This window comes from Grampus griseus (genome assembly GCF_964374135.1).
Source record: "Grampus griseus genome assembly, chromosome: 1".
In the NCBI taxonomy this organism is placed as follows: domain Eukaryota; kingdom Metazoa; phylum Chordata; class Mammalia; order Artiodactyla; family Delphinidae; genus Grampus; species Grampus griseus.
The window spans coordinates 182668451-182690592 of record NC_139017.1 but is presented as its reverse complement, the minus strand read 5'-3'; the positions used below and the strand labels follow the sequence as shown (position 1 = coordinate 182690592).

Sequence of the window (22142 nt, the reverse complement as noted above, 5' to 3'; positions counted from 1 at the left end):
TGCGGCTTCTAACCTGTTGAGGCTCTCAGAATGAAGTTCTCTTCCCTGGCTCCAGTTACTCTGCGGACCTTGGTGGCCACAGAAAACTGGCAGTTCAACCTCGAGAACCTCAGGAAAGAGAACGGTAAACGAATACCCACATTCACTGGACCTGACATGGAAAATGTAGAAAAACGTGACAGGAAATGGGGGCACAGAAAGGGCGGTGGAATTGGAATTCTTTCTCTTCCCGGAAAGAAATGTTTACTTTCTGTATCCAAGCGCTTGTTTTGCTTCCTGAGTTTTTGGTGACAGGAAAAAACCAATTTTTTTTTACTCCCTTCACGCTGAAAAGGGGGGAAGGCAATAAGAACGCACCCTTGTTCATTTCAGTAGCGCGAACACTGGAGAGTTACACAAGGAAGAAAACAGTACACGCTGAACATTTATTTTACTTTCGCAGAACAAGAGTCCTAGATAGTTGCTACCATGGTGGCTTAACTGAGACAAAAATAACCAGGGGGCGTCCACAGGATTCACTGTACAGCATCGATGCATTACCATAGCAGAATTAGCAGTGACTCAGCTATTTAACCACCATTTTCTAGAAAGAATTCATCTCATCACATAAATACTGAAATAAGTGAAATAGAAATCACTACAGACATTTTGCACAATGTACTTTTAGTTCTCCGCAGTTTTGTTTGGTATAAAGCACATATAACTTGGTTCTGATATAGACAATTATTGATATAATTTTCAAGTTTTTCAGTGTGGGAAAGTCACTCTCACTGTGGCCCTCTGCAACGTGGTGCCCACAACACCGCCCTGGGCGGGTGCAGACGCTACTCACACATCTGCAGTCTAGAAATAGCACATCAGCTGAACGCCAGTTTTCCTCTGATGAGAACTGGAAAAAAAACCCAAAACACCAAAGACTTTGCCAATTAGAACAGTTTCCAACTCAGTTTGGACATCTAGGCATGGACCCAGTGGCCATCAAACTCAGAATCTCAGCCCTCAGGAGGAGAGGAGGAGATACTACAGAGACAGCGAACTGGAATGTTTTACACCCTGAGCTGCAGGGTGAGTACGCCAAGCGATGGTCAGCACAACCTCATGACTCTGCTCTCGGCCCCTCAGCCAGGATAGAGAAATAGGCAGACTCTTCAGGGGAGCTGGGACGTTCTTATTTATAAACTAAGAAAACAAAGAGGTCCCAACCAGGGCATGTACGTGTTTTGGAGAAAAACAGAGCCCTTAGCACAATGTTGGTCAAAGGCAGAAAGAGAGGAGAGTTTCTACCTGTAATAACATCTTTGTTTAATTTTTCCAACCCAGGGGAACAGTGAAAATACTTTCAGGCATCAGGAAGCACACCCCCTGGACAGATGTAAAAAGACATGTTGCATTTCTTTGATCCCCTCTGGCCCGTCTATAAATGACCGTCCATGGGACAGTCAGCGCCGCACAGGAGGGGAAGCCCACCAGTTTGGGGAAAGTACTTCAAGGGCTGGTGACGAGCATGGCTCCATATGGATGACATTCCTCGTGCAGCAATTTTTTACTGTTTGATTCACAAATTAAAGACACATTTTGGATTGTGCAAGAGTATTCTCAGCTTTCCAAGGCATATGATTTTAATGCTGATATGCAGGAAATTATGACTATCAGAATTCTTTTTTAAAAAAGCCTTTTTTATGCCACTCAGTAGTGGAAATTTCCTTGAAAGCCAGAGAAGTGTGGATCCTACATCTCTACGTATCAATGTAAGTAAGCAGATGACCAGATTCAGAAGCCTGGTTCAAGAGTTTGTTTACAAAGGCACGGATGACGACCAAAGACATAGGAGGAAGGGACCCAATGTAACACACAACACCCGGTGTCAACACTGGTACGAGCACACCTGCGATGGTTCAGTGAAAAGAACATACTAAAAAACCACTAAACAAAGTTAATTAAAAAACATGTCTGTACGGTTATTAAACAAATGCCATTGCCAGGCTGCGGAAACGCCCAACATGTGGACGACTTAAGGGTGGGGATGCAGACAGAATGCAGCTGCAGCACATGTTTTGTGGTCTCCCACCCGGGATGAGGAGAAGTCTCAAAAGCAGCTTTGCTAGAAACTGCCTCATTTACTAATAATTTAGGAAAATCTTTCTTGGTCCTAATATCTAGAAAATCAAAACAGGATGAGAGTGGAGGGAGGGGCACGTCCACAGGAGGCAGGGACCCAGGTCCCTAACAACACTCGGACACAGGCGGCTGGCACCTGATAACACTCAGATGACAGTCTGCCGTGGGCAACCACAGATGCACCCCTTCTGTTCACGTCTCCCCATCAGCCGTGGGCACAGTGGCCACAGTCTGAGGGCAGAGGCAGCAGCCCCAGGGAAACGGTGCTTTCTCGCTGGTCCTCACAGATCAGTGCACCAGCCGCCACCCCAGCTACCGCCAAAGAATCCTCTTTAGTTTGGTTTTGGGGGGAAGCAGAAAAAGAGGAAAGGGATGAAACCTGGGAAAGTCACACGAGCAACCCCTGCACAGCGAAGGTGCGTGTGACCCGCCGTCCTCTGGAGCAGGAGGTCAGCTTCGTAAAAAGGTTGTTTGTAGTTTAAAAGGCCTCATTTTAATCCATCATCATTACAAGATTTTTAAAGTTAGCGGAACTTAATGAGATATAGTTATTGCTCTTTGTTTCCAAGAGATCTGCTCTCCAGGAGGGGCTCTTTTATATTTTCCAGCTGAGAAGCCAACTGGAAAACCAGAGAAGCAATCAGGGAGCCCAGGCCCCGAACAGCTGGGAATGCTGCCTGAGACTCAGGGAACGATTTGTGCCTTCGGGTGGCTCTGTCCGCAGGCTGGCTGGAGATGGCCAGGTGGCCAGCCCGCGGCCCCGAGTAGGGCTGCACCTGACAAGCCCCAGAGCTCTAGCCTGGTGGGAGGGAGGGGGCTGCGTCCCGATCAGAAATCCCAACGGGCTGCGAGGCAAGAGGTGAAGCGAGGGGTGGCGCCTCAGCCCACCACAGGCCTCAAACACCTGGCTGGCTGTCCGTCTGTCTGCTCTGGAGGAGGCGGGCCGGGCCAGGCCGTGGGTCCGACTGTGGTTTACCTGGCATACACGATGCGTTCCATAAGCCACCTATGCCTGTGTTTCCTTTTAAAAACCTACACTGTCATTTTAAACGCAGCATAACAAAAACAGTAAATATTCCACACTCGTCCTGCTCATCATTCACGAGGGAAAATCCTAAAAGCCTCGTTGATGAGACAAGGCAAGGCTCCTGACCAGTTGAGTGGGGACGGGTGCTCCCCAGGGGCGCTCCGAACAGCCTGCCTCTCACCCAGGGGAGCAGAAGGGACAGAAGCCCCCTCCCTGAGCCAAACACCGCGGGGGGCTGCCCGCAGCCTCGGGCTGGAAACCACGTCTGGGCCTCTGGGGAGCCCCGGCCGCAGGTGAGGGCTGGACCTTCAGGTGAGGAGCTCGGCGCAGCAGGCACGGAAAGGGGTGGGGCCGCCTTCGCTCCGTGAGTGACCTTCCCTAAGTGGTGCTGATGCGGGCAGCTCGGCCTCGGGCAGGAGGGCGGGACGCCGGGGCCGGACACTCCATCCTCAGGAGCAGGGAATGCCGGTCTCTGCACCCCAGCTGTCCCCTCTCCGCTCAGTGCCCCGATGCCGTGGCCTCCGTGTCTGGGCAGCGGACAGACTCCCTGACAGCCGAGGAGCCGGACGTACCTCGGGTGGCCGCCGACGGCTGGCGTGGGGAAGCGGGTTCTCTCCGCCGGCTACAAGTGGGGAGGGCAGCCGCCGGCACCTGGCTGCAGCCCCGGCTTCACAGCTGTCCCCAGTGGTCGTCACCCACAGAGGAATCGGGGCCTGGCCTGGCTGCAGGGGGTGCGCAGAGGCCGCCAGGAGGAGGTTGTCACGTGGCTCGGCAACGGCTCAGTGGCAGCTGTGGTCTGTGCCCCAGGGGCTGACATCTGGGACCCCGATTCGAGCTCCCACAGCTCTGACCGAACATCCCAGGAAAGAGCGGGAAAGGCTGCCCACCCGCACCTCCCACACCCGGACTGTGACCCGTGGAGCCAGAGGCCCCACGCCTGCCATCCAGGGAGCAGGAGAGGCGAAGGGGGTCCCCCACTGGCAAGGAGCGGCATGGTGCGCTGCGCCCCTGAGGCTCCGGGGCTCAGTGGTGTGGCCGGGGGTCCGGGGGGAGCAGCGGCTCAGGGCTGCTGTCTGGGGACTGGCTGGTGGCCGCAGCCAGGCTCTGCATGGCCTCCCGCTGCTGCTGCTTGGCCTTGTTGTAGAGCAGGACTCCTGCTGTCACCAGCACGGTGCCCACGGCTGACAGGCTGGTGACCCTGTTGCCGAAAACGATGACGCTGAGCCAGACGGACAGGGCGTGCTTGACGGTGCTGGCGACACTGCGGGAGAGGACAGCGGGGACGTCGGCGGGGGCCGAAGGCGTCTCCGCTAACCCCACTCTTTCATGCTGGGGTCCTTCCTACTAGGAAAAAGGTCACCGAGAAGTAGCGACACTTCCAACAAAAAGCCGAGTCCCATCTTCACACTCAGCGTTTTGCCTTATTTTGCTTCGTCCTTTTTTTGACGGAAATATTTCTAAGTACATTATAGCTATCGTGACATTTGACCCCTCACTACTGCAGCGTGCTCTCCACAGAACGAGGAAGGTTCCTCTGAGAGCGCCTGAGAGAACCGATCATTAGAGAGAGTATCTGGGAAGTGACACAGCCCTGCTCAGCCACTGCTGGGACCTCATGAAGATAAAGTGAACACGACAGGGCTTGTCTCCTGGGCTGCCATTGAGAACAATTTAAACTTAATTTTTGTACTTTTCTACCTAAAGCTATTTTCTTTAAAAAGAACTGGTTTGGGGACTGTCCTCGTGGTCCAGTGGTTAAGACTCCGCACTTCCAATGCAGGGGGCCCAGGTTTGGTCCCTGGTCGGGGAACTAGATCCCATATCCCGTACAGCAGCCAAAAAAAATTTTTTTAATAAAATAAAAAGAACTGGTCTTCTGTTTTCTGCCTTTTTTGAACCGTCAACTAACAATCACTGAAAAACAAAGTTTCAGGGGTATGTGGATATAATTCCTGGCCCTAAATGGAAACAGGACCGTGTGACAGACTGTGACAGCGAGAGCTTCAGGAGACCTCAGCAATCAGCAGGCAGCTCCCCTCCAGGACTCGGGCAGAGGGTGCGTGCACCCCGGGAGGCCCCAGCGCAGCGACGCACCTGCTGCCATCACTCCTGGGTACAATTCCGCTCTCCAGTGACAGTTCTGAAGTTAAAGGACAAAGGCCCGTTGGCTTCTACGACAACTTGACGGGCAGACCCGCTGACATCACTGCATGGATTTCCAGGCCTGCTGGCAACCTCAGCGGACTCCTTTCTATTTGTTACTGAAAATGCTCCGGTGTCAAATCACGCTTTCGCTTTCGCTAAGTCCGCCCAGTTACAGAGAAGAAGCCTGTGAGACCTGAGCTCAGTGCTAAGTTACCAGCAGGGAGCCGATGGCCACGTGTGGCTGCTCGTGTGAACTGATTAAAGTTAGAGAAATGTCAGACGTTGGTTCCTCGTGGCACTTGGCACGCCCCAGGCGCTCAGCAGCACACGTGGCCTGCGGCTCCCACCCTGGGCGGCCCAGAAGCGGGACAATCCGTCATCCCGGGAGATTCCACGGACAGTGCTGTTTCGGGCAGAAGTACACTCACACCACTCCAAGGATTTCTGCTTCTGCACAAAATCCCAGTGGGGATTCCCCTAAAGATCTGTTTCACAGACTTTCCTGTTCACGTTTCAAACGGCACCAATACAGAACGGCCTAGTAATTACGACCTGTGACCACAGCGATCGCTACATTTGTGATTCCACAACCACGAACACCTCTTATAAAACGTCTAGATGGCAAGCGTTCCCCTCTGCACGTGACCTGGAGGCACCTCACCTCTTGGGAGGTGCGGTCCTTACCTGAAGGTCACGGGAGAGATCCTCCCCATGAGGGCGTAGGCTGTGACGCTCTGCAGGTGGAAGAGGACGCCGTCCGCCAGCAGCAGAAGCAGCACGTCCTGGCTGTAGCGGAAGCTCCTCGCGTTCCTCCCGATCACCGGCAAGTCCTGCGCCAGAGCCAGAGGGACGCCCGCGGTGCTGACACCCAGACCCCAGCCCAGGGGCCAGCGCAACGCTGGAGCCCAGCCGTAGGACAGGACAGCCCAGTTCCACGTGTGTTAAAAAGAGAGGTGTGCGTAGACGCGCACCTGTGCTTCTGTAGGACCGACGGGATCCCACGACACGCGTGAGCACAGGAGCGTGTTTGTGCCCACGCAGACACGTCTGGGAAGCAGCTCCACCAGGAGCGGGCCTGGGAGGGGCTGGGGGACATACTGCTCTCTGTTTCATAAGCTTCTGCCCTGGGACTTGTTCAACAGTGGTCACAATGTTTTTAAATAACAGTAGTAATAAAAAACAAGTGCAGGGGGACTTCCCTGGTGGCGCAGTGGTTAAGAATCCGCCTGCCAATGCAGGGGACACGGGTTCGAGCCCTGGTCCAGGAAGATCCCACATGCCGCAGAGCAACTAAGTCCGTGTGCCACAACTACTGAGCCTGTGCTCTAGAGCCCGCAAGCCACAACTACTGAGCCCGTGTGCCACAACTACTGAGCCCACGTGCCGCAACTACTGAAGCCCACGCGCCTAGAGCCCGTGCTCCACAACAAGAGAAGCCACTGCAATGAGAAGCCCACGCACCACAACGAAGAGTGGCCCCTGCTCGCCACAACTAGAGAAAGCCCATGTGCAGCAACGAAGACCCAACACAGCCAAAAATAAATAAACAAATAAATTTAAAAAAAAAACAAGTGCAGGAATTCACTGGCGGTCCAGTGGTTAAAACTCAGCGCTTTCACTGCCGTGGCCCGGGTGCAATCCCTGGCCGGGGAACTAACATCCCACAAGCCCTGAGGTGCAGCCAAAAAACAACAGAAAAGTGCACCTAAAAACGCTCACAGCAACGTTTCCGGGAACCGCTGGCTGAGGTTTGGCCCCCGTGGGCACCGGACCCACATAGGACCCGCACGGGTTTGCTCCGCTCGGTCCCCCCCCCACCCCCCTGGGCGCGTGGCGGCCTCTGTATTCAGCACGCCCGGCGCCCGGGGCTCGCCCTGACCTGGGAAGGCACCAGGGCTGGACTCACCATGAAGAAGATCCAGGCCGGGACGAGCATGGCCACGGCTGCTGCACTGGTGTAGAACTGCAGCTCCGCGGCCCTGCGGGGACAGGCGCCTGATCCTCTCCCCGCCTCACCCCCGCCCTCGCCCTCCGCGGAACCAGGGTGCCCCAGTTTATTTATCTCCTCCCAGATGATAACGGACGGCCGGGCCTGACAGGCGACCCACCGGCCACGGGACAGTGACAGGCAGCCTCAAACGAGTCGGCCAGGGGCAGTTGGAAACAGGTGGGGTTTTCTCCCAAGTTTCAACGAGGTTCTTTTAAAGGCACCATGAAATGGGAGGGGTCAGGGCACAGGGTGGTCTGGTCTCCATGGAGCAGTGACACTTACGAGAACCTATATTTGTCCCCGCTGAGGAGCTTTTTGGAGAAAACGTTCTGCAAACTAGAATAAAGAAAAGAAGAGGTTACGAGAGGTCAGATGGTACCTCACACGGCCGAAGCGCCCTGTCCTCCAGAAACAGGGACACACGGCAGCTCCTTGGGGATGGCCCTGGCGTCTGCTGTGAGCCGGGCTGAGCTGCCCCTTTCACAGATGGGTAACCTGAGGTCTCAGAGGCTGAGGACATGCCTGAGGTTACCCAGCTCTGCTCGGCAGCGGCCACGGAACAGACAGTGTGAGCACAGGAAGACCCTGGGAAAAAAACAGAGACAAAACTGCTGGCCGGGAAGGCCCGCCGTGGCCAATGGGAAGACCAGACAGCGTCCAGCTTCCCTGGAGCCAGAGGGCTCAGCATTCTGAAGAACGACGCTGCTCCCTGGACGCTGGGTGCACAGCAGCTCTGGCCAAGGGGGCTTAAACCAGAGCAACAAGCCTGCTGCACAGGTTTACAGGCCCTGTCCCCCCCCGGGGGTTTACGCTGCAGGCCCGTCAGAAACCTAGAGGGAAAGCCGTGTGAAGATGTTTCCTGCAGATCTAAGTCACGAGGTCTGCAGCGTCTGCAGGTGAGCGAGGAGGCTTCTGGAGACCATCCTGTGCTCGGAGTTAACAGGCGATATGCAAACTACGACGTGAGCTGGACTGTGTTTCTGGGAAAGGCTGAAGGAAACACAGCAAAGTGTGAGAAATGAAATGAAAGGTGATTTTTCATTTTTCAGCTGTATTATTCAAATTCAAACCCTCCAGATGGGCCTGTTTCTCTTTGGAAGTAATGGCAACAAGAAACCCTTGGAAACCGTGTTGCTGCTGTTTCCTCTCTTTTCTCAGAAGTGGTGACGCTGAGACAGCAGGCTGTGCAGAGGTGTCAGCAAGACGGCTCAGCCGCCACTGGGGTGTGACATCTATCCCCCGTCCTGCGGGACACGGAACCCCACGCGGCACGGGACTCACCAGTCCATGATGTTGGTGGACAAGGCGGCCGAAAACCCCAGGAAGTTGAAGCTCATCTCAGTGGCCGTGCACAGCGCCAGGCCGCCCATGACAGGGATGAGCGAGAGGTTGACCAGCAGCCCTGCGGAGCGACAGCACACAGGGGCCGGGCTGCAGCGCCCCCCAGCGGGCCGGGCTACCCCCCACCCCGCCCCAGGAGTGCTCTGCACACTCACTTTGTTTGATTCTTCTCGCTGGACGGAAAATATAGCACATGCCTCCTGTCACCCGCTCCAGAGCCAGGTGCCAGGGGCACGGCAGCCAGAGCCACCAGCTCCAAGCCCTGTTCCCTGCACCCCACCCCCTGACCCCGAACCCTCATCTGCAAAACGAGTTGGGTGAAGGGTGGTCTCCAGGGAAGGCTGGGAGAGGAGGGAGGCCCCAGACCCTCAGAGTGTCCAGCGCTCCAGCCTTCGTTCTGAAATCTAACCAACAGCCTTGACGTGAAGGTAAGGCTAAGACCACTCGGTGCAACAGAAAATCACGTCACTCTGCACACAGGGCATCCAGCTTCATGTGGTACCGCTGCTTTGATTTCAGACACAGCATTCCATTTATCTTGAAATTCAAAGCAGATGAGGGGACTAGCCTCTCGTGTTCAGCAAAAAGGAGCAGAGATGCAGCCCTCAGATGACCGTAGCCCCCACCCCCGCCGAGGACAGCGCTGTCCACACAGCAAACCCACAGGCCCACGTGGCCTGAGGCTGAGAGCATCACCACAGAAGGAGGCCTCTGCTGGATGGCGGACCTCACGCAGGGGCCATGGCTGGGAGGCCGTCCAGGGGCCAGGCGCCTTCGTGGACTCGGGGCTCTGCCGGGGCTGACCCACAGGGCGTCACTCCTCTGGGGACCCCAAACCTTGGGGTCCCTCAAGTCCTGGCACCTTCATCATTCTCCAACGCCTCCCCAACAGACTTTTTTTTGCTAAATTTTATCAAGATTTCCTAATTGTTCTCAGCAAGACAGCTGGTTTTCTACACACGTACCCACCGCAGCTGGAGCCCAAAGTGTGATGCTTTTAAGGCCCTTGAGATAAATCCTTTCTGCATGGTGAAGCTTGATGTGCGGTCAGGCTGTTTCCTGCCGAGTACGATTTTAGGAATCGCTTTTACACTTTGATCTGATGCTGTTTTACCATCACCTAAGCGTTTGTGCGGCTCCAAGGGCACGTCTGCGAGAAGCCTGGCTGCGCCCCGTCCGTCCCCATCCTCCTCTCTCCCTGAGGCAGGTGCCGCCTTGTTTTACCTTTTTGTCATTTTACTAGTTGAAGCAAGCACGTGTCTCCCTCTGTGAGCGCCCCCCACCCCCGGGGTCAAACACGACGTGTCACGTCCACGAGTCTGCACTCTGCTTGTCTTCACGGAACCACACTCTCTAAACGGTTGGCGGGAAAGTCCGGGACGTGTGCAGCTGGCAGCGCGTGCCCGCAGCCCAGGTTGGAAATTTGTAACAAGTCCCCTCTGCTGAGCTTTGGGGAGCCACAGTGGAGGGCAGGAGGGGGTGCGGAGGAGGGGCCGGGGCGCCTGGCAGATTCCTGGGACAGAAATGGCACCGAGGTTACCTGCCTGTCACTCCTTCACCCAGCTCCTACCATCCCGGGCCTCTGAGGCTAAGAAACGACAAGGAGGGAAGTGGAGGGAGCTGAGCTCCAGGGTGACGTGGGTGGGAGCGGCCCCCGGAGGAGCTGGCACGCCCGGGCGTTGGAGGCTGCTCACCGGTGTGCTCCCCCAGGACGGTCCGGGACAGGATCACAGTGAAGATGGGGGCCGAGCTCTTCACCGTCTCAGCAAAGGACACCGCCACATTTTTCAGGCTGACCAGACCCAAAACCACTGTTGCAAACCTAAGACAGTCAACAGCGTCACAGGGATGAGTTGGTGCCTCTGCAGCCACGGGGCAGACCTGGTAGGAGCCCAGAGGGTGTGCGCGTCTGCCCCGCCCCCGCCCGGCCCCCTCCCTCCCAGGATCACCTGATGGTAACAGTCAGCCAGGGGGAAGTGTTTTACGTGTAAAAAACTCAGTCCCTCAACCAGGAACGTTAGCTGCTTACCTCATGAGACCCACGAACAACATGGTCATGATGAAGTTGGGAGGGTAAGAAAGCCGGGTTTTGTGCTGATACAAACAGCAGGGAACAAATATTTTAACACAGCCGATGAGCGTGGTTGACAGCATCTGCACGGCCCCTGGAGGAGGAGACGGGGGGGGGGGGGGCGGGGGGCGCCAGCTGAGCAGAGGGGCTCCGCCCCGCCGGGAGCTCCATCCCGCCGCCAGCGCCCGGTGGGGTACCTAGCATGCTGGGCTCCCCTTCCAGAAGGGACAGGATGTACTTGTTGAGAAACAGGGTGCAGAAGCTGAAGAAGAACCAGAGTGTGAGGTAGATGAGGGCGCGGGCACCCCACATGCCCAGGTCCGCCTCGATGACGGTTGTCTCGGTGACGGTGACCGTGAGCACCTGCTCGTCGGGGCCACCTTCGCTCTGGCCAAATGCGATCTTCTCACTCCGGTGGCCAAACACGGGGCCCCAGGCCAGGAGCGGCCGTCCCCCCGGCTTCTCACCGGGGCCCGGAGCCAGCTCTGCCAGGGCCGCGGGCTTAGCGGATGCCGACATCTCAGGGGCGGCGGGCAGCGCAGGGCAGGGACGCGGGGACGGAGGCAGCGGCCATGCAGGTGGCACTGGGCGGGGCGCGGGCTGGAGTGGGAAGGAAAGGACGGCGTTGCGTGAGCGGCTAAGGTCCTGCCGAGTTTAATCACCCACTTAGAGTTTTCAAGACGCAAACTCGGGGTCCTGGCCTTGTTTCCAGCCCCAAAGGAGCGGGCGCCCCGACAGCTCGGACTTGTCTTCCAATAAGTTTCTGAGACCAAAGCCTTTACCAGCCTCCGTTCCCTCCTCACACACCTGACCCTCCAGCCGATCCCGCCGGAACTCCTTCTACAGTACCTGCCAACCCCTGCCTCTTCCAGCCCCGCCCCACCCCCAGGGCACCCCGCACCCCCCAAGCACCGGCCCAGCCTCGCGCTCATCCTCCAGGCTGCCCTCCCGCAGCTCGGCTGAGGCCTGGGCTCTCCGCCCCCACCCCGGAAGCTGTCACAAGTGCTCTGCACCTTCCCACCCACCCTGGGACCAACCAGAGCCGCTGAGGAAGGGGCCCCCTCGCCCGGAGCTCTTCCCACCAGGCTGGCTCTCCCACGCCCTCACCCAACTTCTTAATATTTCATCCAGTGTTCTGAGTTGTCCTTTGTGGGAGGGTTGACCTGCCCCGTCAGAGACTCTGAGTTTCTGTCCCTCCATCGGGTTTTGAGTTCCAACCCCTGCGTTCTTCGAGTTCTATTTGTTACCGTTTCAAACTGGCCTGTTTCTCTCAACTTTCGATTCCTTCTTTGCATCCTCTCTTTCACGGTCCAACAGTTCATCACCCAAGCCCTGACAGTATGACCCTCAGCCTCTCAGCGGGTCAGCGGCCCGCTGGCTCGAGGGGGCTGTTCGCGTGCACAGATCCTCGGCCAGGGGACCTCCTCCTGGGCTTGAGGGCGGGCGGGCCTTGGAGCGGGCATGGGCACTGCCTCTGCAGGTGCCCAGGAGAGGGTGATCCTCCCTCAACAGACCCACACCTGCTTGGCGCTCAGGCCTGTGGCCACGACTTCTCAAGAAAGACCCCTCACTCCCTCAGATCACAGGCGAAGTCCGACCCGGTCTCTCCCGTTTGCTGGTGGGTGAGCGCTTCAAGTTCCGGCCCTTCTTTTTTTTAATTTATTTTTTTGGCCACGCCACGCAGCTTGTGGGATCTTAGTTCCCCGACCAGGGATTGAATGCGTGCCCTTGGTGGTGAAAGCGCTGAGTCCTAACCACTGGACCGCCAGGGAAATCCCAGTTCTGGCTTTAAGCAGCATCCCAGTGACACCACCTGCCCAGCTCAGGAGCCCTGGCCACTCCTCCTCAGTGACACCAAACCGCAGTTCCCAGCCCCCTGCCCCCACCTCTAGGCAGCCAAGCTGGCTGCCTATGTCCTCGTCCCTCCGATGCTGACATTCGGGGGGCGCCCGTCGTGCTTTAACCTAACTTCCAGGCATGCGTGACCCAGACGGACTTGTGACTCCCTGATCCCACCTGAAGCCAGGCTCCTGGCTGAGCAGCCCCCCAGCTCCCCGTGTCCACCCAGTGCTCTCGGTCACCCCACAAGCTCAGCAGCACCAGGTCCCGGTGGGCACCCAGGCCTGACATGCACCCCGACCCTCGGGACACCAGGGCAGCTCCCCAAACGCACCCCAGACCACGACGAATGCACGTGGTCCTCCCGTGGGCCCCCACTGCCCCCGCGATACACACGAGCCCTTCGAGCCCTCTGGGTGCTGACGGGGCCAGATCTCCGCTAACGCCCCGTCCTCCTTCCTCTTCCCAGCCCGGTCCCGCCGTCCTCTCTGGGCCACACCCTGCTGGAAGCTGCACCTCCGTGGGCTGGACCGGCTGTGGCCCAGCGGGGGTATGGGGAGCCCGTGCTGCCCCCCAGCTGGGAACAGGGGCGCAGCTGCGGGTGGACGGAAAACACAGGAACAAAGCCCGTGTGTAGCTCGGGATCCCCGAGAGCAGAGAGATGGCGCCCCACCCCCGGGCCCCTGGCTGACCCCGTCTGGATGCCCAGCCCTGCAGCCGGGCCCCCCCCAGGGCACAGCTCCCACTGGCCGCGGGGGCTCTGCCTCTCAAGGGAGCCCCCGTCAGGCCCACTGATGGCGCCAAGCCCCTCTCTTCAGGGCCCCAGACCCGGTGTTTGTCACACAAGCCCCGACGCCACCACTGAGGCCCCAAAAGCAAACCTGTTGGCGAGGTGACGCTCCAGAAGCCCCCGGGGAGGGTCCCATCGCCCTTCCTCTCTCTCGTCACAAAACGAGGCTGGAGGCAAGGTGCAGGCGCTTCCCCCGACTCTCTCCACTCGGTTTCCGTCTGGGAAACGCACAGCTTCCCAGGCAGCACCGCCAGCCGGGCCTCCGCCTCCTTCTCTGCAGCTCAAGGAGCTCTGGCCCGACGCCAGAGCTCCGCTGCTGAGCCCCAAGGCCCTGGGGCGCCCGCTCTCCTTCCTCAACAAGAAGCTGCTTTGAAACAAAGACGGGTCCGTGCAGTTCCACAGCTGCCGCTCACCTGGTGACGGTGTGGTATTTCACTGGATGAACAAGCCACAAGGGACTCATCCCCACTGCTGACCACACCGGGCCCCAGACCGTCCACCACGTCCGTCCTGTGCAGGTCGTTCCTTGTGTTTCTGCTGGGTCTGCGCCCACGGGGCACCCACGACCCCCGAGGTCATCGTGCTGGGCTGTACCCTTACCCGCCCTGGAGGTTCTGCCCCATCTGCCCCGAGGGTGGAGGGTGTTGGCGGCCTCTGAAGAAGCAGAATCCATCACACACACACACCCCCGCCCACCCAGCACACGAGGCTCCAGTGCCTCCCGACTGTCCCAGGCTGAAAGCAGGTGGCAGCACAGACGCAAACAGATTCAGACCGAAACGGTGGGGATGGACCTTTCAGGAGTCACCGCAAGTGACAGGGAACGTAAGAAAGAGTCAGCAGAGCCCGTGGCCGGGATGGCACGGGGACAGAGCGTCCGTCAGATGGGGTCAACGCGGCACTTTTTTGCCAGCAGCAAAACAAAAGCCAAACAGAACCTAGGCGCCTGTCGACAGGGACGCAGATGGCAGCGGGTGGGGATGGACGCCCACAGCGGGCAGAGGGAAGCCGCATACGGGCGATGGGTGATGGGCAAACCTTACAGCCGTCGGAAATGCTGAGGCCGAGTCGCGGAAGGAGACACACGACACAGCGCCACCAGTGCACTCAAGTGTGTCCAGACACAACATGTCATTAGAAATAAAAGCACAGAAAGTGCTGTTAAGAGCAAAGAACTGGGAACTCAAGCTGGGGGCGGGGGGGGGGGTCTGGGTTGGGCCGCAAGGACAGGGGACGCAAGCGGGCAAGCATGGCGGGCGTCGCGCTGTTTTCTAGGCCGTTCCGAAAGCTGAGGATTTATACATGAAAAAGAGCCAGGCAGCACCTGGGGAGACAGATGCCTGTTCAGACCAGAGCCTCCCGGACCGTCTGCCCTTGGTGACCTGGTCTCAGGTGGCGCCAGGAGCTTTCTGTGTCCTGCCGCAGGTTCCGGACTGGAAGGCAGCAGGCGCTCCATCACAGACCAGCACTGCTGTCCACTGCGTCCAGAGCAGGGCCCAGGGAGCCCAGGACGGATGCTCAGGCTCCCTCCAGCGCGTGACCTCTTCCTGACCATCGACAGTCCACAAGCAGCCCACCCAGCCTGGTGACCGAGGACGCGACAGCCAAGGGACAGGCAGACCCCCCCGCTTTCGCGTGCAGCAGGAGGGGTCGGCAGCCTCCGTGTGTGTAGTTTCCGGAAGGAGTCCAAATGCCTCTGGAGTCAGAACAAGGGCTTTGAAAGTCTTAAAAAGTGAAATCACGGGACTTCGCTGGCGGCCCACTGGTTGGGACTCTGCGCTCTCACCGCAGTGGCCCGGGGTGCAATCCCTCGTCGGGGAGCTAAGATCCCGCAAGCCGCGTGGCCCAGCCCCCAACAAACAAACAGATGAAATCAGCTTGGGAATGGACGGTCCTGTCTTGCTCCTTCTCGACAAGACTCCCCAAGTCACACCAGGGTTCCTAGTTGTTTGCTTGCTTTTGCTTCGTCAGGCGATGGGGGTCTGAGGCCTGGAGGGCTCCTCCAGCGGCTCCGGGGGTGGGGCCGGGGGGCTGGAATAAGGAGGGGCCACTACAGAGAAGCGGCGGAGACCAGGCAGTGAACGAGGCCCCTGGGCTGTGATGGAGGCCGAGGTGGCAGGGAAAGCAGAGACCAGGGCGGGTGGCCCTCCAGGCCGGACGCCAGAAGACCCTTCTCTGGGGAATTCAACAGGCACGGGACAGACCTTGAGGACAGAAATCAGGGCCCCAAGGAGAGGCCTTGACGGAGAAAGCAGCTGAGCAGCCCCGAGCTTCTGGGCACCCTTCAGTGCCCTGGGAGCTGAGCCAAGGCAGGAGACGGGGCAGGGGGAGCCGAGTGCCCACCGGCAAGCAGGACGTGCTGCTTTGAAAGTCACCAGAACAGGGTCCCTGGGGATCAAGACCAGGGTGGCAGAAGTGGAAATCTCACCAGGGGCGCCGGGCTCCCAAGAAGATCCGACTCAGGACAGGACTTGACGTGGAGGCTCCGAAGGCCCCCAGAAGCACACGGGGAGCTCGAGGTGGCGGGCATCAAGGATGCAGCCACCAACGTGACCGGGGGTCCTGCTTCTGGACACAGTCCACAAGGGCCAAAGCGGCCCCATCCACAGCCCAGCCACCAGAAGGAGAGGCAAGGCGCCTGGGGAAAAGCTTCCACGACTCAGCCTGAGGACAGGTGAGGATCAAAGATCAGAGACCACCTGGCCCGCAGGCTGCCAGTGGGGGAGAAGCAGCCTCCTGGCTGCTCCAGGAGGGACAGATGGACAGGATGCAGTCGTGCAGACAAACAGACAAAGAAACTGTCAGGAATAAATCAGCGGGATGAAAACATGGCAAGACTAGAGAGGAAACGTCCCACTGCTGAATGAAACTACGGTGTCCTCCGACTATTTCCCTGCGAGGTGTTAACTGGTGACCAGGGTCAATCACAACTTTACCCCCCGGAGAAACGAGCGGATGCCCCTCCACGGAGCCACCAAAGTGGGAACCACCAGGAACGAGACAGAGACACCATGTCTCCCTGACCTGAGGCGCTGAACCCGGCACCGCTGCAGTTTCCCTGCCACAGGTGCAGATCTGACAGTGAGAAAACGCAGGCGTCGAAAGCCGAGGAGAGGAGGATGGACGGCAGAGGCTGAACACCAGGCCAGGGGCTGCAGACCATTACAGCATCCACAACGCGCAGATCCTGCCAACGCCACGCACCTTTTCAACATTCACGCCCTCTGGAACCAAAAATGATCAAATCAATGACAACTCTAAAACCAAAAATCTCTAACGTGCAATACAGACAGAACTACCCGAACCAAGCCACCACTCGGGTGAACAACGTCATCCCACTGAAGAGCGAAGGACAGGAAGCCGGCCAGTAACTGGGCCAGCGGCACGGAGAACACGCGCAGGCTCCAGATGACACCCCAGGCAGGCGAGGTGCGGCAGACAAGGGTGTGCGCTGCGGGGAAGGAGGGGTGGCCGCAGGACGCCTGTGCAGGCCGCTGCCCCCCCCCCCCCGCCCCGGGAGGCCTGGAGGCAGGGACGCCCCCAGCAGCACAGCCGGCTCCTAAGCCTCATTCTCTGCTGGGCTGAACCAGCCTCCTTGGAGGAACGGCTGATGCCAGGGCTGGGGCAGGAACTGGGCCAGAAGGAGAGGGAGGGCTCCTAGGGTGATGGGGACTTATCAGAAGGACACAGGGGCCAGCGTGAGGGATGCAGTTTGAGAGAGAAAGTAAATAATAGCAAAGGGTTAGAAGCCACACATCCACCACGATCACTAAACGGGAAAAGGAGAAAGCACTTCCTTCTGTTACAAAGTCAGATGACTGATGCAATTAGAAAATCTCCGTTTGGCGACCATGCCCATGATCACACTAACAATCGACTCGGGCTGGGTGAAAATTTAGAAATAACAGAATATTTAGTCTCAAAGTGTATCCCTACAAGGTACGTGTTAGTAACAAAGGGCACTCGATGGAGGTCCAAAGGGGAGAAGACAGGAAACTTCCTTGAAGAAGGAGGAGAAGGGGGAGGCGCCTATCCAGATAGGAGGATTCCAGGTCACGTGCCGTATCGGTGCAGAAACAAGTAAACAAATTGGAACGGAGGCCCAGAGACTCCGCACAAGCAGAATTCTGGTCCAAGACAGAGTGGGGCTGTGGCTCGTTGGAGAAGGGAGGCCACTGTCGCTGATGCTAGGATGGCCGTTATCCACACCAGAGAAAACAAACTGGACCCTGATCTCACAATTCTAGACAAATAACGATTAGCAACACCCACAGAGCACTTCCTAGGAAGCAGGTAGGGTCTGACCGAGCATCTCACACATATTAACTCAATGAATCTTCACAGCAACCCTTGCGGAGGGACGCTGTCACCCGTGTGAGACACGTGAAGTGGGGAAACGGCCTCTGGCCACAGTTCAGGGCTTGAACCTGCGCAGCCTGTCTGTGAAATGCAGCTGTGTAAACCCTTACGTTTAGAGGAGAATGTAAGAGAATATATTCCTGATCCTGGTATAGGAAAAGAGTGTCTTTTTTTTTCTGCCCGCACCACACAGCTTGCAGGATCTCAGTTCCCCGACCAGGGATTGAACCCGGGCCCAGCAGTGAAAGCGCTGAGTCCTGACCACTGGACCAGCAGCGAACTCCTGAAAAAGAATATCTTAAACCAATGCCCATAAAGGAAAATATAAATAAAACAGACTGTGTTGGCTAAACTAAGAGCTTCTGTGCCATCGAAACGCACTATAACGTATTGTAACACGAACACACTAAATGACAAAGCGACAACCTGGAGGAGGCAGTTAGGACGTGACAAAGGAGAGGGAACGGATTCCTACAACTTAATAGGAAATGTGGGCAAAAGCACCAGCGCAGGAGAGCGTTTCCAAACGGCCGATAAGCACGAGAGAGGATGCTTATCAGCCCTCCAGCGCCGTGTAACGCGGCACCGCACACCCGGCGGCACAGAGCAATGACACACCTACGACCCCGCAAGCTTCTGTGGTCGGGACTCTGGCAGCAGCTGTGCTGGGCAGTTGGCCGTCACGATGGCAGGAGGGGCCGAGGCCTCACCCGAAGGCCGGGGCGCCTGCTTCCAAGCCCACACGCGCAACCCCCGGCCAGCTGTTGGGGGAAGACCCCTCCGCGGGGCCGCCCGCAGCCGGCACCTGGCCTGCATTGGAACGGCTGAGAGAAAGCGCCCGAGGAGGCCCGAGTCTTTTTGTAACCTCGTCCCCTTCTCGTTTGCTGGTTTGCTGTTCGGAGCTCATTAGAAGGCCGGCCTCGAGGGGAGGGGCTACAGAAGGTGAGAATGCGGGGAGGGAGGCAAGGTCACGTCCAACCACGGGGGTCGACCTCACCAGCGGTCAGGGAGCTGGACACACCACCCACCCCCACTGCCAAAAACCATCAGGTCTGACAACACCCAGAGCTGCTGGAAGGTGTGGATCCAGAGGCCCCCAGACACGGCTACGGGGCGGCTGGTACGAGCACTTGCGCAAATGGCGTGGCAGCCTCTTGAGAGCTACGCGCCTGCGCACCCTACACATCAGCACTTCCACTCTCGAGGTTCCCCCAGGGAAGTCCTGCGAGAGCGTCCAGAGTGGGAGTGCCCGTCATGACGGCTGGGAAGTGCGACCGGCCACCCATCGGAGAATGAACGTGTGCTGTAGACGTGGCCCAGGAGTGAGGACGAGACACGTCCTGCAGTAGCCACGGCTGACGGCCGGCCAGGCCCTCTCTGCCCGGATGGTGGGCGGGCACGTGACCGCAGCACTTACCACTGGTTACCGGCCGCAGCGCCGATCCTGAGCAGAAGGCCCGCTCCTGGCTGCGGCGAAGCCCCGCGCGGCTGCGCTGGGCATCGCACATGGAGGCCGGCAGCGGCCAGGTGTCAGCGGCCCAGAGCCCAGCAGGTGTGGCTCACCCAGCCCCGCGGAGACCCCAGCTGCCCTCCCCAGCTCCGGCTCGTGTTTCCACCGCCCGTTCTTCTTTCTCAGGCCCCGTGACTCCAGGTGCCTCCACGAGAAGCAATTCTCATCCTGCGAAAGACCGAAGGTCAGCGGCCCCAATCTGACAACGAAAAACTGACCCCACCTTCCAGGTCGGCCTGGAAACAGGGCGGACAGGGCTGAACGCAGGGCTCGTGGGGCACTGCTCCCCGCCCAGGCCCTTGGTGACAAAGGTCTGAATTATTGCCCTCTCAGATTATAGCACAAATAACAAGAACCGAAACGTAGCCTTTTCCACCCAGCACGGAGTAGGTGGCTCACGAGGCCAGGGTTGACTCTTAACTTTACTCCTGCCTAGAGCTGTCTTCAGAAGAGGGTTCACACGTGGGACTGAAAGGAAACCAGGTCAGCGACACGTAGCGAGAAGCACACCTGTGACACTTCCGTCACGTGCAGGCGCTGAGCCCCCTCTCCCACGGCCTGAACGGCCCAGCCTCCGCCAGCCCTGCAGCGAGGGCTCACGACCCACGGGGAGGGTGCCTGGTTCTGAAACGGGGGGGGGGGGGCAGGACCACCACGGCACATTCTCCACCGAAGGGAAGTTTGCGTGGAGGTTAGCGAAAATGAAGATGTCAACTTTCCCATCCAGTTCCGTAGACCCTTAAATTCTAGGGCCTGTCAGCCTGGGGTCAAGAGTCCCTGTTCTCCAACAAACAACTCAAGATGCTCTCAAATGCCTAGTGAGGAAGTCTAGGTTGGTTCAAATTGTCAGCAGGGCAGTTTAGACAAAATATACTTAAAGTCTACAAATTTTATACACTAATTCAGAAATTCCACCTCCAGGGATTTATCCTAAAGAAATAATCCAACAAAGGCCCAAGACTGTACATACAAGGATGTTAAAAAGCTTTGTTTTTAAGACTAAGAAGCTGACACTAGCCAAGTGTCAGATAAGAAATTTGTAACAAACCCTGTCACATAATGGGACACTGTAGCCCTGCAAGTGTTGACAAAAATAGATTTGTCATAGATTAAGTGAGAGCAGAGTTACAAGCCCTCTGCACAGTATGTTCCCGTTTAAAAAGTACAAATGGTTCAGAAGCACACAGGCGAAGTCACCAACTGTGGCCCGCTCTGGGAGCAGAATCTCAGGTCCTTTACATTTCGTTTGCGTTTGGGCTCCCCTTCATTTTCTAATTTATGTGCACTGAACATGGATTTCTTAACAACAAGGACCTGTATATAGCACAGGGAACTACAATCAATATCTTGTAATAACCTGTAATGGAAGGGAAAAGAATCTGAAAAAGAATGTGTGTGTATAACTGAATCACTGCTGTACACCAGAAACTAACACAACATTGTAAATCAACTGTACTTCAATTTAAAAAAAAAACTTTAAAAAGAAAATGGACTTCTGTAATGTAAAAACTTTCCTATTCCCTCCCTTAATGTTCCTTTTCATGCTGTTTAATATTGTTTTATTCTGCTTTACAATGTTACTTACAAGTTTAAAGATTTTTGGTAAAGTACATTGCACTCTACTAAAAAACAAAGAACTTTAAGCCACTAAACAAAGAGTCTGCCTCTAAATAGCTTTTTTTTTTCCTCTCTTTTTTATACAGCAGCAGTAGGTGAGCAAGGTCCTCAAGGCTTCAGAAGATGAGCTTGGGGCGGTGGGGCGGGGGCACTGCCTGTACCCCACAGGCCCCGTAAAACCCGCTACAGGAAAGTCACCTGAGGACTACAGTGAAGTCTTAGCTCTGGGCCTGACTGGGAGTTTCCCACTCCAATCTACAAAGTAACAGTCCGCTAGGACCAGCGCCCGGCAGGATGTAGGCATTATATAATTTCCAGTTTTCTAAAATCCTGCATAGAAAGACACCAACTGCAATGAATTTGCGGGCGATCGCGCCCTTTGGTTCCGGATCGGACGGAGCATCTTTACCCGGTTCTTTCGGAAGCGGTTGCACCTGCCGCTCGGAGGCCATGCCCCACTTCGGGGGGGCATCGGCGGGAGGGGGGGCTAAAACGCAAGGACACCCGACCCTGTGCCCCCCCATCCCGCCTCTGACAGCCCACCCCCACGACCCGGGCGCGGCTCCCCCCACCCGCTCCGGAGACCCCAAAGCCCCGCCGCACCTGTGCCCAGCCGCCCCGCCTCAGGCGCCGTGCGGACCCGGGACGGGAACGCGGCGCCGGCCGTGGAGGCCTGGGGTCCGAGCGGACACCTGCGAGGTGGGGCGGGAACTCCATGCGGTGGACGCTGAAGGAGCGGACCGGTCGTGAAGGCGCGAGGGACTGTGCCCCCCGGCGGCGTCGGACGCCCAGGCGCGCGCGTGCCAAGGCCCTGGGGTGGCTCAGCGGCCGCGCCCGCAGAGGGTCCTGGGCCGGGGAAGGGAGGTGGCTAGTGGGGGGAACTTCGGCCCAGACGCAAAGGGCGACCCCCGCAGGCGACCCACCCCGCCAGCTTAATTCAGCGCTTCACCCACCGAGAAGTCCCCGGGCTAGACGCCGCGCGGGCCCCGCAGCCTCGGGGACATGCACCGGGACCCGCAGCCGCATCCGGGCGGAGTTTCAGCGCGCCGGGGCGAAGGACGCGGTCACCCGGGGCCCCGTCGCCCCCGCCTCCACACGGCGACCCGCCCACGTCTCGGCGACTGCGGCTCCCCGAGCGAAAGCCTGCGGGTCGGGCCCGGTGGGCGGGCCCCAAACAGACCCCCCCCCCACCCCGATCCCTGCGGGCGGTGGGGCGGGGACGGGGGCGGGGCGAAGCGGGGCGGAAGTGCCGCTACCGGCCCCGGAAGCCATGAGCTAGAAGTGACGCGCCGGAAACCAGCCACGGCTCCCCGCCGGCCCGCGGGACTCGTTCCG

At 57.9% G+C, this 22142-nt stretch overlaps 1 protein-coding gene across 4 annotated transcripts; it reads right to left on the bottom strand.

The window, feature by feature from the left end:
• Positions 1–419: 419 nt before the first annotated feature.
• Positions 420–21927, bottom strand: SLC35E2B (solute carrier family 35 member E2B). 4 transcript variants are annotated; one of them, XM_082649292.1, is made up of 10 exons: positions 13735–15399; positions 11056–11292; positions 10890–10954; positions 10651–10786; positions 10316–10443; positions 8562–8682; positions 7563–7616; positions 7197–7269; positions 5975–6120; positions 420–4406 (listed from the first exon to the last, which is right to left on the bottom strand). In XM_082649292.1, the coding sequence occupies exons 1-10, from the start codon at positions 13992–13994 to the stop codon at positions 4169–4171; spliced, it is 1458 nt and encodes a 485-aa protein (XP_082505418.1). In that variant the 5' UTR covers positions 13995–15399; the 3' UTR covers positions 420–4168. The 4 variants fall into 4 exon arrangements, with proteins under 4 accessions (XP_082505418.1, XP_082505420.1, XP_082505419.1 ...); XM_082649293.1 differs by having other exon boundaries at positions 4267–5285; XM_082649294.1 differs by lacking the exon at positions 13735–15399 and adding an exon at positions 21761–21927 and having other exon boundaries at positions 10890–11292.
• Positions 21928–22142: the final 215 nt, after the last annotated feature.